Source organism: Myotis yumanensis, unplaced genomic scaffold (genome assembly GCF_028538775.1).
Source record: "Myotis yumanensis isolate MYYU_CA2020_CCGP unplaced genomic scaffold, mMyoYum1.0.hap1 SCAF_1, whole genome shotgun sequence".
NCBI classification, from domain to species: Eukaryota; Metazoa; Chordata; class Mammalia; order Chiroptera; family Vespertilionidae; genus Myotis; species Myotis yumanensis.
This window is the reverse complement of record NW_027223752.1, coordinates 192,078,586-192,093,770: the sequence shown is the minus strand read 5'-3', so window position 1 is coordinate 192,093,770 and position 15,185 is coordinate 192,078,586. Positions and strand designations below refer to the sequence as shown.

General features: G+C 43.5%; 1 protein-coding gene across 3 annotated transcripts in view; it reads right to left on the bottom strand.

The window, feature by feature from the left end:
• Positions 1-394: 394 nt before the first annotated feature.
• Positions 395-15,185, bottom strand: part of NAAA (N-acylethanolamine acid amidase) — a 30,162-nt gene continuing 15,371 nt past the window's right edge. The window contains exons 6-11 of one of the 3 annotated variants that reach the window (XM_070394754.1): positions 12,069-12,241; positions 11,858-11,920; positions 11,104-11,170; positions 10,455-10,483; positions 7,003-7,118; positions 395-6,207 (exon numbers count right to left, since the gene is read on the bottom strand). In XM_070394754.1, coding sequence (XP_070250855.1) covers positions 7,043-7,118; positions 10,455-10,483; positions 11,104-11,170; positions 11,858-11,920; positions 12,069-12,241 — 408 coding nt within the window. In that variant the 3' untranslated portion in view covers positions 395-6,207; positions 7,003-7,042. The remainder of the gene's footprint in view (positions 6,208-7,002; positions 7,119-10,454; positions 10,484-11,103; positions 11,171-11,857; positions 11,921-12,068; positions 12,242-15,185) is intronic. The other 2 variants (XM_070394762.1, XM_070394771.1) reach the window with 2 other exon arrangements.

The following is a 15,185-nucleotide window of genomic DNA, read 5'->3' as shown; positions in this document are numbered from 1 at the left end:
TTTTTGTTCAGGTTTTGTTTTGGTTTGGTTTTTTTTTGGGGGGGGGGGGGGTGTAGATCTTCATTTATTCAAGGTCTTCTTGACAACTTGCCTCAGCCAGAATTGGCTGGTAGGTTTCACCTTGTGTGACAACTTGGTACACTGGGTTGAGATCATGAGACCACATTTTGCTCAGTGGAAAAGGGTATCCTGCTCAGTTAGTGATGTCCGCTATGGGAAAAGAATGGATATTAGTGATGGCTGTGCATGTGCCATCAAGTCAGGACAGTAAAGCCTTACGTAACCTTTAAAAATCCACTAAGGTACCTACCCTTAATGTGTGAAGGAAAACTCTACTTCTCCCTCTTTAAGTTTAGTGAATCTGGTTTGTGTATTTAACTGGACAAAAGACAGATTAACAGGAAGAAAGGAAAACAATTTTATTAATTTTTGTATGTGCACAGGAGTGGGAAAAGTATCACTATTTAATATATTGGCATTGCCCTGATGTCCCAGCATCATAAGAAAGAGAAATAACAGATGTCCCACTCCCCACTGCTGCCTCTCTTATTCTCCCTCTCTCCCATCCTCCCTCCTCATAGGTCTGAATAAGGACTATCTCATGCAGATTTTCCACCTGTCGGTTCCTCTAAGATTGAAATTTTCTGCCAAATGTTCATGTGGGGGTGGAAGATCCACATGGATTCTCAAAGGGGGTGATGACTCCAAGAGAGGTGAGGACAGTGGCATGGAGCATGTCAGACAACCCTGGTCCTCACCCTGTCCCAGGCCCTACGTGGTGTCCGCTGAGCACCTCCTACTGGGTCCTCCCATGGGGACTACAATGAAGAGCTGAGCCCAGACTTGACACTAGCGGGTTCAGTGAGTGAATCCATGCAACAGCCAATGCTGAACTGTCCAATCCCACCCCTTAACTTACTTCCTCTTCTATCAGAAAGAGGAGAGGGTTCTATGATTTATTTTACTCTGTGCCATTAAAGGATATTTTTAGAAAGAAAATATAATCATGTGGCCATAATGACCTCTTCCCCACTTGGGGGGTAGGGGAAAAGAGAGAGGGAGAAGTTCTCTGGTATCTTTCATAAGAGCACTAATCCGATCATGAGGCCCCACTCACATGACTGTATCTAACCCCAATTACTTCCCAAAGGCCCCCATTACATTGTGGGTTAGGGCTTTAGCGTATACATTTTGGGTAACACAAATATTCAGTCCATACCACTGAGCAAATTAGTGAAACTGTGAGTCTTAGTTCCTTCCTGGAACTCATTATACCTACCTAGAAGGGTCTTGAGAGGATTAAATAAATTTTAATGTACATGTATAAATCTGCTTAGGCTGAGTTATGCTATGGAAACAAATGACGCCCAGAGGTCAACGGCTTACAACATCCAAGGGTACTTGTTCATGTTCACATCCTCAGCATGTCAGCTGTGCTCTGCTCCAAATCTTCATTCCAAGAGCAATACTGAAGAAGTGGCTTCTGTCTGGGACAGGCAGGTCTCATGGCAAAGGGAATAGAGAGATGGCAGAACCTCTCAGGGGCTCTCAGAACTGCTCAGAGATGCCGTCACTTGCATTCACATTTCAACAGCCAAAGCAAGTCATGGCCAAGCTAATGCAAAGTACAGTCCTTCCATAGGGACAGGCCAAATAAATATTTTAGCAATCATACAATCTATCACAGTAACTGCTAGTGTCCTTCCCTACTGATCCTGCTGAGGAAGACAGTGGTAGGGCATGCCAAGGCAGTGTAAAGCCATAGATAGCAGTCTAGATTCTGGAGAGGACTGCCTGAGTTTGAATCCGGACTCTGCCATTTTCCAGCTGTGTGACTCTGGGCAAGTTTAGTTAACTTCTGTGCCTAAATATCCTCCTCTGTAAAATAGGAATAACAACAGTATCTATGCCACAGAGCTGTGGATTAAGTTAGTTCATGTATGTAAAGTGTTTAGAGCAGTGCATGGCGTATAGTAAACCCTATATAATTAACTACTGCTACGGCTGCTGTTATTGTTATTACTGAAGAAGCCTGGCTTGAAGTCAAAAGTTGATTTAAAATTCCAGCTTATCGCCCTAACCGGTTTGGCTCAGTGGATAGAGCATCGGCCTACGGACTGAAGGGTCCCAGGTTCGATTCTGGTCAAGGGCATGTACCTTGGTTGTGGGCACATCCCCAGTAGCGGGTGTGCAGGAGGCAGCTGATCGATGTTTCTCTCTCATTGATGTTTCTAACTCTCTATCCTTCTCCCTTCCTCTCTGTAAAAAATCAATGAAAAATATTTTTTAAAAAAATAAAATTCCAGCTTATCATTCTGTTAATGACCTTGAGCAAGTCACTTAATTTCTGAGTATTGGTTATTTTTTCATCTGTAAAATTGAAGTAGCACTCATTTCTAGAGAGGCAGTATAGCGCATGGTCTCTGGACCTGGACTACTTGGGATCTGATTCCAACTATACCACTTTCAAGCTGTGTGAGTTGAGGCAAGTTACTTAACCCCTGTGTGCTCCAATTGCATTACCTGTAAAATCAGAATAATCATCACACCTTGTGTTCATAGGAATGTTGTGGGAGTTAAATGGTTAATATATGTAATATATATATATAAATGTAAATGTGTTAGAACAGTGCCTGGCCCTGGGGAAATGACCGGTCACTGGATGGCACACATAAGTGCTTAGTAAGTTTCACTAGTATTCTTTTCTCACAGGGCTTTGAGGATTGACTAAATAATAGTCATGAAAGTGCTTTATATAATGTACTAGTCAAGTGTGAAGACAGGAATCTGCAGTGCAGACTTCTATGGCTATGTAATTAGGGTTAATCAGATCACTAGGCAGCAGTAAACACTTTTAAAAGTGTATCCAGTTCAGAGTGACCCTCTTCAATGCTTCCTTGAGGTGTGAATGGGCCCCGGCTGCTATTTTTGGAGCTTGTGAATTACAGAAGCAAAAGCTGGCCCTCGGCCCTGCTTCCAGTAGGACAGAGCACTTGGCACACTGAGATGAAAAGAGATTGCCGTCATCCTAACTGGTTCTTATCTCCAAAATAATAAAGCCGAGAATTTCCTGCAAACCTGGACGCGATAACCAAAACCATTTCCTCTCTAAGTTCTGCTATGCTGGCATTCACAGGCGCATCGTGGCCTTTGTGAAACTGACAGTCATGTGGGGAAGTTACTGTCTTCCCACTATAGCAGACATTGGTAACTGTCATAATCTTGGTGATTTGAGGTTCTATTTTAAAAGTACTTCTGTGGGTTTTTTGTTTTTGTTTTAATTTGGGAAATCTGTTCTCTTGTACTCTTTGTAAGTAAACTTTATTTTTCCTTTTCTAAATGTTTCTGTCTTGCCTAGAGTTGATTGGACTAGGGATCACACTCAACATGGGCCAAATTCTCCCTCCATGAATGTGTATTTGTTTTCTTTTTCAGCTTCTTAAACCAGGAAGATATGAACTGGGGAGCTGTGGAGTAACCATCTTCACCAGATATGGGACAGAGAGGTGGAGAAAGTTCAGCCTGCAGAGTGAAATAAAGCGAGGCAAGATGAAGTGGGAATGAGATAGGGATGGGGGACAGTGCTGTCACCCAGTAGCCCAACAGCCTCCACCCTAGCACACTGCTTTATTCTCTTCGTAACACTAATCACTACCTACACGTTTGTTTGTTTGTGCCTCTGTTCCTACAAGAATGAACCTAAGTGCTGTGAGGGCAGGATAATTGTCTTGCCCATCTGACTCCCAGTGCCCAGATCAATGCTTGGCATATAGTGGACATTCTATAAATACTGACTGGATAAATGAATTCTATTTAATTGTTTACAATCAAATTAAAAATCTGAGAACTTATGTCCCATTGTTTCAAAAATCTTGTTATCTGCTATGAGCTATTACAACTTTAAAAGAATTAAGAATAGTGACCAAATAATAATCTTATATGGTTAATTTGGAAGCCTGAAACTAAAAATGACAAGAGCCTGCATTCCATGAAATGGGTTGCATTATAGCATCACTTCAAGAAGGCCAAGCCTCATGGGTCATAGGGTCTGGGATGATTTCTCCCAGCCATAACTGGGGTTAAAATGATGAGCCAGCAAAAACAAACAACAAAACTGGATACCTGAGGACTTGAAGATGGAATTTAGAAACAGGATATAAATAAGTATGGGGTAAGAAGCTTACTAAAAGATATCAAAGCAAAGCATAAGATGCTATTTAAAAAAAAAAAAAAAGGATTCTGGCAGGTTTAAGTACCAAATAGTCCATTAAAAAATACTATCCTTGATAGTAAAAACTCAATAAACCCACTGAAGAAATATTTCTGATTTAAAGGGAGGAAATCTTTAAATGCCTGGAATACATCGTTGAGAGAGAAATCCACTCCTCTCACTTTCCCCTCCCCCCAAAAAAATTCCAGAGGGGCTAAGACATAGCCCCTCACATACCTACTCAGATTTCAGGAGAAGGTAGGAGAATAATTCTTAGATGATAACCAAGCATTTTCCAAAATTGAATAAAAGAAATAAAATTGAAATTTGGAGAGCACAACAAATCCCAAGCAGATCAAAAAAACCCTACATCTAGGTGCACTGTAGTGCAACCACATGGCACAAAGGACCAAGGTCTTAAAAGCAGCCAGAGGTTCAGATGCTTCAAAGCTCTCGAGGGCTTCATTTCCCCTGGTAAACTTAGAGTAGTCCCCAAATTTCCACCCAAAACTCACAGTATATATTCAAGAAAAGAATGACATGTGACCAATAAGTAGAAATTTCTGGTCTCAATCACAGTGTGATGTGTCTGGCAAGAGTAAACTACTCTTGATATTTGATTTTAAAAGGGGCATTGGATGATGGAAAGTTAACAGTGTTGATCCAACACTGTCCAAGAAGAAACTGTATATTCCGGGCAACTAGAGAGATGTGCAGCATGATGGGGCAGGATGACCTGTGCCTGGCCAGCTTTTCCTTCCAGACATGCCATTTCCCTTCCTTCGACTGGTGCCCTGAACAAGAATACCCATAACTCCTTTTCTCAGGCTTTTAGCCTTTTCTGACTTCATCCCAAAGAAGTTTCTTTCATATACATGTAGAAAAAAATCCAACTCTACAAAGCGGCTGTGCACTTCTTTGAATCCTGACACTTAACATCTGCAAGAGCTGCTTCCTCAGGACAGCTGTTCAGAAGGTAGGAAGAACACAGCACTAAATATCTCGGAAATTTTTATTTTCCTCGCCAACATCTTTTCCAGCATTTTATTAACTAATGATAAGTGACCATTAGAAATTATTTGGCTGTATATTGCTTTCAAAAAGCAGTAAGAAAGTGGCCATTTAGAAAAAGGAGGTACATCAGGTTAGAAACATTATACAAAATGAGAATCCTATCACATGAAAATACATAATCAAAGGTTAGACTAACAAACCAAACAGGCTCTATTCAAATGAGAGCGCTCCATTTCTTTGAGAAGAATTTTTCTTTCTCAGACTCTTCCACAAACACTTCATAATTAACAAAGAATTTATTTCTTTGTAAGCTGAGGTATGACAACATAGCTATGCTATAGTGAGAAGCTGGGATACAGTTTGACCTCTGAAACCAATTATCTTTGAGTTAGTCATTCAAGCCAGGATAGAGGAAGCTCGAGGAGGGGCAAGGCAAACCGTGACGGGAAGGGAATGCAAGGAGCCTGCTACCCATTTTACCAAAACAAGCTCCAAAGTGATCCTCCTGCTACAGCCCCCCCCCCCCCACCCACTTCACACAGTAGAAAAGTTTAATGAGGAATGAGCCTATATTGCTCACCTATATATATAAAAGCCTAAGGGACCGTCTCACCGTCCAACCAGTAGCTATGACGCACAGAGAGCAGACACTCAACACACAGGCATAGAAACATGGAACAGACTGATGAATCTCAGAGGGAAGTCGGGGGAGGGGTAGGGCGGGAAGAGATTAACCAAAGATCTTATATGCATACTAGAGGCCCGATGTGGGTCCTTTGACCTGGCCTGCGGGGAATCGGGTCGAAACCAGCAGTCCAACATGTCCCAAGGGGTCCCGGACTGCGAGAGGGTGCAGGCCAGGCCAAGGGACCCCACTGGTGCATGGATCCGTGCACTGGGCCTCTAGTAAAATAATATAGTCCCTTCACTTGGTTTTATTTTTTAAAGTGCAGCTCTTCAAGAATTCATTTTTTAAAAATCACCTGCAAAGAAAGAAAAAGAAAAAGAAAAAGAAAGAAATGCACTTAATTCAAAACTGACGTTTTAAAAAATTGAATTTTTCCCATCACCATTCATCCCTCTATGCCCTCTTCCACCTCCACCCTCCCCCTCCCCTGTGCAATTACCACACTGCTGTCCATGTCCATGAGTTTTCTTTTTGCTCACCCCGCCTCCTACATTAACCACCTCCCCCCAGTCCCCAGCGGCCTGCCTGCTTTCTATCTATGAGTCTGTTTTTGACTTTTAACACTCCCAGCGTAAGTGAACGACCAAGACCAAAGCCAGGTCCACAAACTCCAGAAGATCCCTGCAGCAGGGAAAGGTGTCCTATCAGTAAGTGGCTGCCGAAAGGTCTCAGCAATAAGGGTTCCCACTCCTTCCTCAGGCCCCTCCTCTCATCCATGAGCTCACTGATGCCTAAAATGAATTCTGTAAGCATCCTGTGACCTCAGTATCTGTCTTATGCTGCAAAGGTGATGGGCCTGCCTCACTATTCCTCTGGGGACACGTAAGCCCTACCAGCTATTTTCCTCTCCATATAAGTGAAGAGCTAACACTTTGCCCTGAGTGTAGGTTTTAATAAGGGAGCACAGGGTACCAGGCACCAGGAGATTCGCTCTCATACAAACAATTCAAAATAAATACCTAATAGTGACATTCATCTGACACAAATGATATGATAATCATATATGTATAAATGTTAAGTATGTTACCATCTTCTGTGAGAAATACCAGCACACACACACCTCTACCTCCCCCAATAAACTTTAACAAACCTTTCATAACAGGTGAGTTCACTCTTCTGCTTACTTCCTTTTAACCCAGGTTTCTGACCCTCGTCATGTACTTGTCTGGGTTGGCAGCGCTCATTACTGTAGTATAAACCGTGAAGCTGAAAATAATGAGAGAAATGTTTATATAGGCATCGATTCCCCTAGGATTCCAAAGAAGAGAAAAAATACTAAGCCCTTCCCTAACACTTGGGACCTAGGGTAAGAATACCAACAGAGGCCCACATGTCAGAATATTTAAAATTTATAATTCAAGGGACCACACACTCAAGGTGATCGTTCCTCCTATTTTGATGACACTGTGAAAGGCCATGTTCAAATTTTAAAATTCTCAGACTCCTCAGAGTTGCATGCTGGTCACTGAGGAAGGTCCAGCCTTGACCCTCACCCCTTGCTCTGCCCTACGCTGCTGGGGAGTTGGGGGACACGTATGTGGACACCTCAGCCTTTGCATCTAGGCTTCATGCATGACCCCCAGCAAACATCCCTTGGCCACAGGATGCCCACAATGGCTGCACACCACCATCAGGAGACCACCGCCTCCCACAGAAATGAGCTAAGAATTCCCGAGTACTTGAGCCAGACTGGGTGGACAAATGCACCTGGCCCAGGGGAATCTTATATGAAGACAGGGTCGAGGATGGCCAGGGCTCAGGAATCGAGATAGGAGGCCCACTTACTCAAATCCAAGGATGAAAGTATGATCTCATTTACTCAACATTCTGCATCATTCTGCCCAGCAGGAGACCTCAACAACCTGAGCCCAGGTGCACACACAAGGGCCTCTTCCCTTCACTCCCTTCACCTACCACTTGTGCTGGACACTAGCTGGGATGATGTTCAAAGCACCTGGAGCTGGGTTGCTCAGGAACAGGCAGAGTTAGTGGCCCTGGGCCCTACAGCTGAATCAGACACCCAGCTAAAGAAAGCACCAAGGGCATGTTTCCTGAAGTAGGACCTTGGCTGCTTATTTACCTTAGTGATAATTCTATTCTCCATCACGGTTTTAACATTTTCTCTGCTTTTAGCCACAGCAGAGCATGGAGTTCTACTGCAGGTGAGTGTAATTTTATAGCACAGCACAGCACAGAGCTAACTTCTGTTCAGGCTTATTTCTATTAACCTCATACAGTAAAGGGCCCGAGAGTCAGGGATCTGTGTTAATTCTGACTCAGTGGTGATTATTCTTTTAAAAAAAATTTATTTATTGCCTAAAGTTTAGTGGTAATTATTCTTTAAGTGCAGTTCCTCTTGGGCTTTCAATTACACAACAGAGAAAAATGCTACTCCGTAAGCTGTTTATAATTTCTAACATTCTATTTCGACAAAACATTTCAGAGTCATTTCAACATTCACAGCCTTTAACTTAGTAACCCCACATCTGGGAATCCAGGCAAGAGAAATATTCAAAAGTTGGGGGTGGGAGTGGGGGTAAGGCGGAGAGAGAATTGCACAAATGTGTTTATTTCAGAGCTTTAATAGAGGAAAACCTAACAACTGGAAAATGCTTAACTCAGTTATACTACATTCTACTGCTATGCAGCTATTTAAAATTATAAGGGTTACTCACAGCGTGGAAATGCTTTATTAAAGTAAACATAAGTATTTTATTATAATACTAACTTAAAAATATATATTCATAATTTAGATAATTATTTTCAAAACTATAAGTGAATATAATAGAATCAGGGGCATAGAAAGGGAGTGGACTGACAATTCTCGGGGGGAAAGGGGTGCGGGGGTTGCGGGAAGAGACTGGACAAAAATCGTACACCTATGGATGAGGACAGAGGAGGGGGTAAGGGCAGAGGGTGGGGTGGGAACTGGGTGGAGGGGAGCTATGGGGGGAAAAAGAGGAACAACTGTAATAATCTGAACAATAAAGATTTATTTAAAGAAAGAAAAAAAACTGTAAGAACACAAAAACAGGCTTTTAACCCCTATCTTTTGAATGAACACGAAAAGGGCAAAATTGTGCCCTTCCAGAAAGGGTACAGCCAGTGTTGCATTTGGAGTCAGTTCCTACAGGCTGGTGAGAGCCAGCTGTTAAATACGCAGGACATTTATAAATCAACTGTACTCTTGAAATAAGTACTCCCAGGTAGGAGTACTTATACCATGGGAGCTAATAAATACTACAAATCAGGGGAGTCTTTTGTCTGTTTTTTGCTCCCCACCAAACAGCTAGTTTACTAGCATACCACTGGGTACCACTTGTTACCCAAGTAGCTCATTTGGGTAGTGTGGTGAAATACTGACTGACTAGGTAATTTGGTTTTTCTGTATTTGGTTGTTAGAATACTGTTTCTGGAACAAACTGTTTAGCATTCATCTTTTCATCAGGCCATTAAAAAAAAAACTTTAGAACAGGTATTTTGAGATATATATTCCTACTACTGTACAAAGTAAAAAGAGTAACGCCAGTTTTGAAAATGTCATTACACATAACAAACCTTAAAGCACTATATACGAGTTACTTTAGAGGCCATCAGGAAAACTCCTATTTTGTGCTTGTGTAAAAGAGTATTGTTGTTTTTTGTTGTTGTTTTTTTTAAAAAGCCATTGGGCATTTGAAACTAAAAACCACTTTACAGGTTTTACCTGCATTTGCTATTTCTTGAAGAATACTATTTTGATACTCCTGTCTTGGAGAAAGCAGAAGTGAGACTGATGAGTCGGTAGGCAATGCTCGGCTGTGGGATGTATTGAGCAGAAGCTAAAACTCTGTATCGACTTGCAGATGCTTCCTCTTTATTTTAGTCAGTTAAGTCCTACCACAGAAGCAAAACAAGGTGCCAGCACTCCTCGTGAGCGGCCTCAGGTGTGGGTAAGGCCATCGACAGCACCCGGAGGGGGACGGTCACCGGCAGGCTGAGCTGTCCAGCCTTGCGGCGATGGTGAAGTTCAGGTCCTCCTACGAGTTTGGAGGTGGCTGCCTCTCACCTTTAACTAAGAGCTTCCTGTGGCAGTGGTGGTGACAGCCCAGTGGTTCACTTCAGAAAACGAGGTGGGTAAAGTCCCAGGCTATGGACTGTCAAGGGCATGGGAACTTAGATACTGAGTGATCTGCGGAATGAGCCCAGGGTAGCAGAACCTCCCCAGGAAGACAAAGGGAGGCCAAAGCTGTCTCAAGTTTAGATCTTAACAGTGAAATGAAGGGGCTCCCACACAGAGTTAGGATGAAAACATCCTGTTTTTCTTTACCTTTGTTTTTCTTGGTGGACTTGTCACCTGATTATGACATACTTGTTTATCTACCTCTCCTGGGCCAGCAGAATGCTAGTCCCGTGAGAGCAGACTTTGTTTTGTTCCCTGCTGTTTCCACAGCACCTAGAAAGCCTGCTCCACAGGAGCCCTCAGATCCCTGCTGAGCCAAAGGGCACACAAGTCCACCTTCTGGGGTGACGTGACAACAGATGTGAACAGATGCCACTTACTTGTTATACACCGGGAACACTGACAAAACCTGCACAGGAGAAAGCCGTATTACAAAAACTGTCAGAGTGGAGAAGAAATCCGTACAGGAAGAATAACACCCCTTAACACTTCAGCCTGTCTCAGAGCGACAGTCACAGACTTCTGCATCCTTTCTCCTCCGAAACAATGACCATTTATCACATCTGTCCCTTTTTCTAACTCGCAGAAAAATGTAGGTGAAGACGGATACTTCAACCCACAGAACCAAATTCAGAAAATGTCATCTGCCTTTTAAAAAAATGTTTTCAACCAGGTAAAACTTTTTTTTTTTTTAAATATATATTTTATTGATTTTTTACAGAGAGGAAGGGAGAGAGATAGTTAGAAACATCGATGAGAGAGAAACATCGATCAGCTGCCTCCTGCACATCTCCCACTGGGGATGTGCCCGCAACCAAGGTACATGCCCTTGACCGGAATCGAACCTGGGACCTTTCAGTCCGCAGGCCGATGCTCTATCCACTGAGCCAAACCGGTTTCGGCTACCAGGTAAAACTTTTATGCTAGCATTTGCTTCTACCACATCTGCTTGACTTTAGAGGAGAAAATGGTCTTACATCACTACTAACAAACGTCCTGAGCGAAAACTGGGCATCCCAGGGAAGTTACCTGGAAGAGGGCCTCCAGGCTGAGGTTGGCCTGGCCGGTGGCGTTAAGGGCTTTGATGGCGGGTGTTCTGTAAGGGCAATGGTCAAAGGTCACTTGGCACTTCAGGAAACCCTGAGTCCCACCAGTTCTCAATTGGGGAGACTCAGTGGGAGGCCCAGCCTCCTTACCTCCCTTTCCTCAAAACAGATTTGGCCCCCAAGCATGTTTCCTCCCTAGTCCCGGACCCCCTCGGTGGAACGGATCCAACAGTCGCGCCCACTGGCCCATCTGCTCAGGGAAGCTGGGCTGGGGCCGTAAAGCCAAGGGGAACATCTGCTCTTTGGGGACGCACTGACTTATAACCACAGAAGCTGCAAAATTAGCAGGGGCAACAAAAGCCCCCAACTGGTCTAGTTATTTATTTCAGTATGAAAAAGATTTTCCTTCCCAAAAAAAGTCTTACATAGAAACCATGAATCTTGCTCTACCTTTTCCTTTTAGAGATGGCTGAACAGAGACTCAAGAGAACTGAAATCATCTTTTTCACGCACCACCACCCAGAGCCAGCCTTACTCTCCCAATACCCGACCGACTGCCAAAAGACTCTCCCCCGTGTCCCCCACCATACTCCATCTCATCGCCACCTGGCATTGGCAAGGGGGCCCAGGTATATTTTCTGGGAGGGGATAGCACCTGTAGTTCTCTTGAGTTCCTGTGAAAGGAGGGGTACGTTCTCCTGACCACAGAATATACCGGGAAGCAGAGAGAGGCCCACCTTCGGTCATCCCTCGCAGGCGCTGGCTTCCAGTGGTCATAATTTGTCTCCACTCGGAACCACCTACAACACAGCACATCACCTTATCTTTCCAAGGACATTGGAGACATTAAGTAAAGAAGAAATATATAAAAATGAAAAATACCTCCAGTTTCAACAATTAAATATAGATTATTAATGCGAAATGACCAGAGCCTTTCATTCTACTCACGCTCCATTTAAAGGATCCAGAGGCCAAATGTCTGCCGGGCCTCTTCTGTTCCTCGTGATGACCACTCCTTCCCGGGGGGACACGCCGCCAACAATGTAGTACACATCAGCAATAAGCGGAGTCTTGGCCAGTTTGTCAACAGCTGCTTCGAAGTTTTCCGATTCGCTCAGGGTCTGAACAGAGACAAACCTGCGTTAGCATCATCAGTCACACCAGTTGATGGCCAAGGGGTCCAAAGCACATCCTCCTGATATATGAACCCATGATCACAACCTTGAACTGCTCTGACTTCATCCTCTTGTCATCAGGACTCTTGAAATGGAAGAAACCTCAGCGGGGAGCCAACTGCACAGGATTTTTCTCACAAAAGGGAAGAATTGCTGACAAGCTCTAGGCCCAGCTCAGAAAACATGGGCCGCGTGTTTTTCTAGGCAGACCACTCGCCATGTTTCTTCATTTATTTGCTCTTTCAACAGGTATTTTAAAAATATATTTGTATTGATTTCAGAGAGGAAGTGAGAGGGAGAAAGAGAGAGAAACATCAGTGATGAATCATCTATTGGCTGCCTCCTGCATGCCCCACACTGGGGATTGAACTCGAAACCCGGGCATGTACCCTGACCAGGAATCAAACTGGTAACCTCTTGGTTCATGGGTCAACGCTCAACCACTGCACCACACTGGCTGGGCTCAACAGGTATTTCTTTTTAAAAAAATATATATTTTATTGATTTTTTACAGAGAGGAAGGGAGAGAGATAGAGTTAGAAACATAGATAAGAGAGAAACATTGATCAGCTGCCTCCTGCACACCCCCTACTGGGGATGTGCCCACAACCAAGGTACATGCCCTTGACCGGAATCAAATCTGGGACCCTTCAGTCCACAGGCCGACGCTCTATCCACTGAGCCAAATTGGTTAGGGCTCAACAGGTATTTCTTGAGTACCTAGTATGTGCTAGACACCATGCTGGTATGGAGACAGCAGTGAATACGACCGACCCAGCCTTGTTCTCCCCAAACGTCTAAGGATGACAGGAAAATCAACAGAAAATGGTGATGCAATGTAATGAGTGTCAACAAGGAAAAGACGCTATGGAAGTCAGAGCAAGGAACTCATCCTCACCCAGAGCATCGAGGAGGCATCTCAGGAAGGTATCACGTGAGCTGAGGCCAAAGAGACTCAGAAGTTAGAGTGGTGACAGTGGTAGCTGCAGGGTGGGAGTGGTGATGGGGAAGAGAGTTCTAGCTCCGTGGAAGGGTTTGTCAAAGGCTCAGAGCTGCCACATTAGAGTAGTGAGCTGAACTCGTGTTCAGTGATCCCTGGGGCTTCGTGAAGACTTCCCACGGTCTGTGGCATGGACTATCAGGAAATCACTTTCCTGATCTTCAGCTTCCAAGTATGACCCTCCTCCAGCTGATCGCACAGGAAATAGACAGTGACTGCAGTGGATGGCCTGCCCGTCCTACCCGCAACTTCACAATCAACCTTCACCCCTGTGCGAAAGCAGTACATTTTTCTGCTCACCCATCCTGAACACCGCTGAGGCACAGTGTCAAGGGCAAGGTGAGGATAGGGCCAAATCAAAGAGCAACTCAAAATATTCGTGTCTGCAAAGGCACCACATTCAGTACCATAACCCACCATCCAGGGCAGGGACATGTGGGCGTTCCCCTGCCTTATACATATTGCTGTTAGGGGGGAGGTATTCAGACTTGAGTTATTTGTTCTGAACTCAGCAAAATTATAAAGTGAGGCAACAGGACTGATGAAACATTTTCATTTTTTTTATTTGTTGCCTATACCATCCCCCAACTGCTATCAAAGCATGCATTCCTCTAACAGAACTGTATGAGAAAAAAGCAAAAGAACATCAGTAAGAAAAACTGGAGGCAGTGCTGACTTATTTCACTCAGAGGTAAATTGTGGTGAGAACATGTACCTTATGTTTATCTCAGGAAATGGAGGAAGTAGACAGTGACGGCTAATGAGTACAGGGTTTCTTTTAAGGGGAATGAAAATGTTCTAAAATTGATTGTAGTGATAGCTGTACAACTCTGTGAGTATATAAAAAACCAGTGAGTTGCATGCTTTAAATAGATGACTTGTATGGCACTTATTTATATACCTCAATTAATTATACATCTACCTATGACCCACCAATTCCATCCTTAAGCACGGACCCAACTGAAATGGATACATATGTTTACAAAAAGACGTGTACAAGAATTTCTATGGCAGGTTATTCATAATAGCCCCAAACTGGAAACAACCCAATCAATGTCTATCAGCAAGAAAATGGATAAATTGTGGAATATTCATAGAACTGAATATTCTTCAATAATAAAAGGAACAAGCTAGTAACACAAATAACATGGATAAATCTGAAAAACATTATGCTGAGTGCAAGAAACAGAGTCCATATACTATGATTTCATTTATATGAATTCTAGAACAGGCAAAAGTTCTCTGTAGTGATAGAAGTCAAGCCCTACCCGGTTTGGCTCGGTGGATAGAGCGTCAGCCTGCGGACTGAAGGGTCCAGGGTTCAATTCCGGTCAAGGGCATGTACCTTGGTTGTGGGCACATCCCCAGTAGGGGGTGTGCAGGAGGCAGCTGATCGATGTTTCTCTCTTATCGATGTTTTTAACTCTCTATCTCTCTCCCTTCCTCTCTGTAAAAAATCAATAAAATATATTTTTTTAAAAAAAGAAGTCAAACAGTGGTTTCCTGGGGGGAGACTGGGTGTCAGAGGAGGTTGGGAACTGATTAGAAAGGACGCTAGGGAAATTTCCAGGGACTTAAAAATGCTCTGTGTCTTATTTTGTGGTTACAGGTATGGCTATATGAGTGAGTACAACTGTCAAAACACATTGAACTAAACTCTTAATATCTATGCATTTCACTTTATGTAAATTATGGCAGGTTATTCATAATAGCCCCGTGTTTTTTAATCCTCACCAGAGGATTTTTTTTTTTCCCATTAATTTTCTTAGAGTGAAAGGAAGGGAAGGGGAGAGAGAAACATGGATGTGAGAGAGACACATCAATTGGTTGCCTCCCACATGCTCCCCCAACTGGGTCTGGATGAACCTGCCACCCAGGTCCATGCCCTTG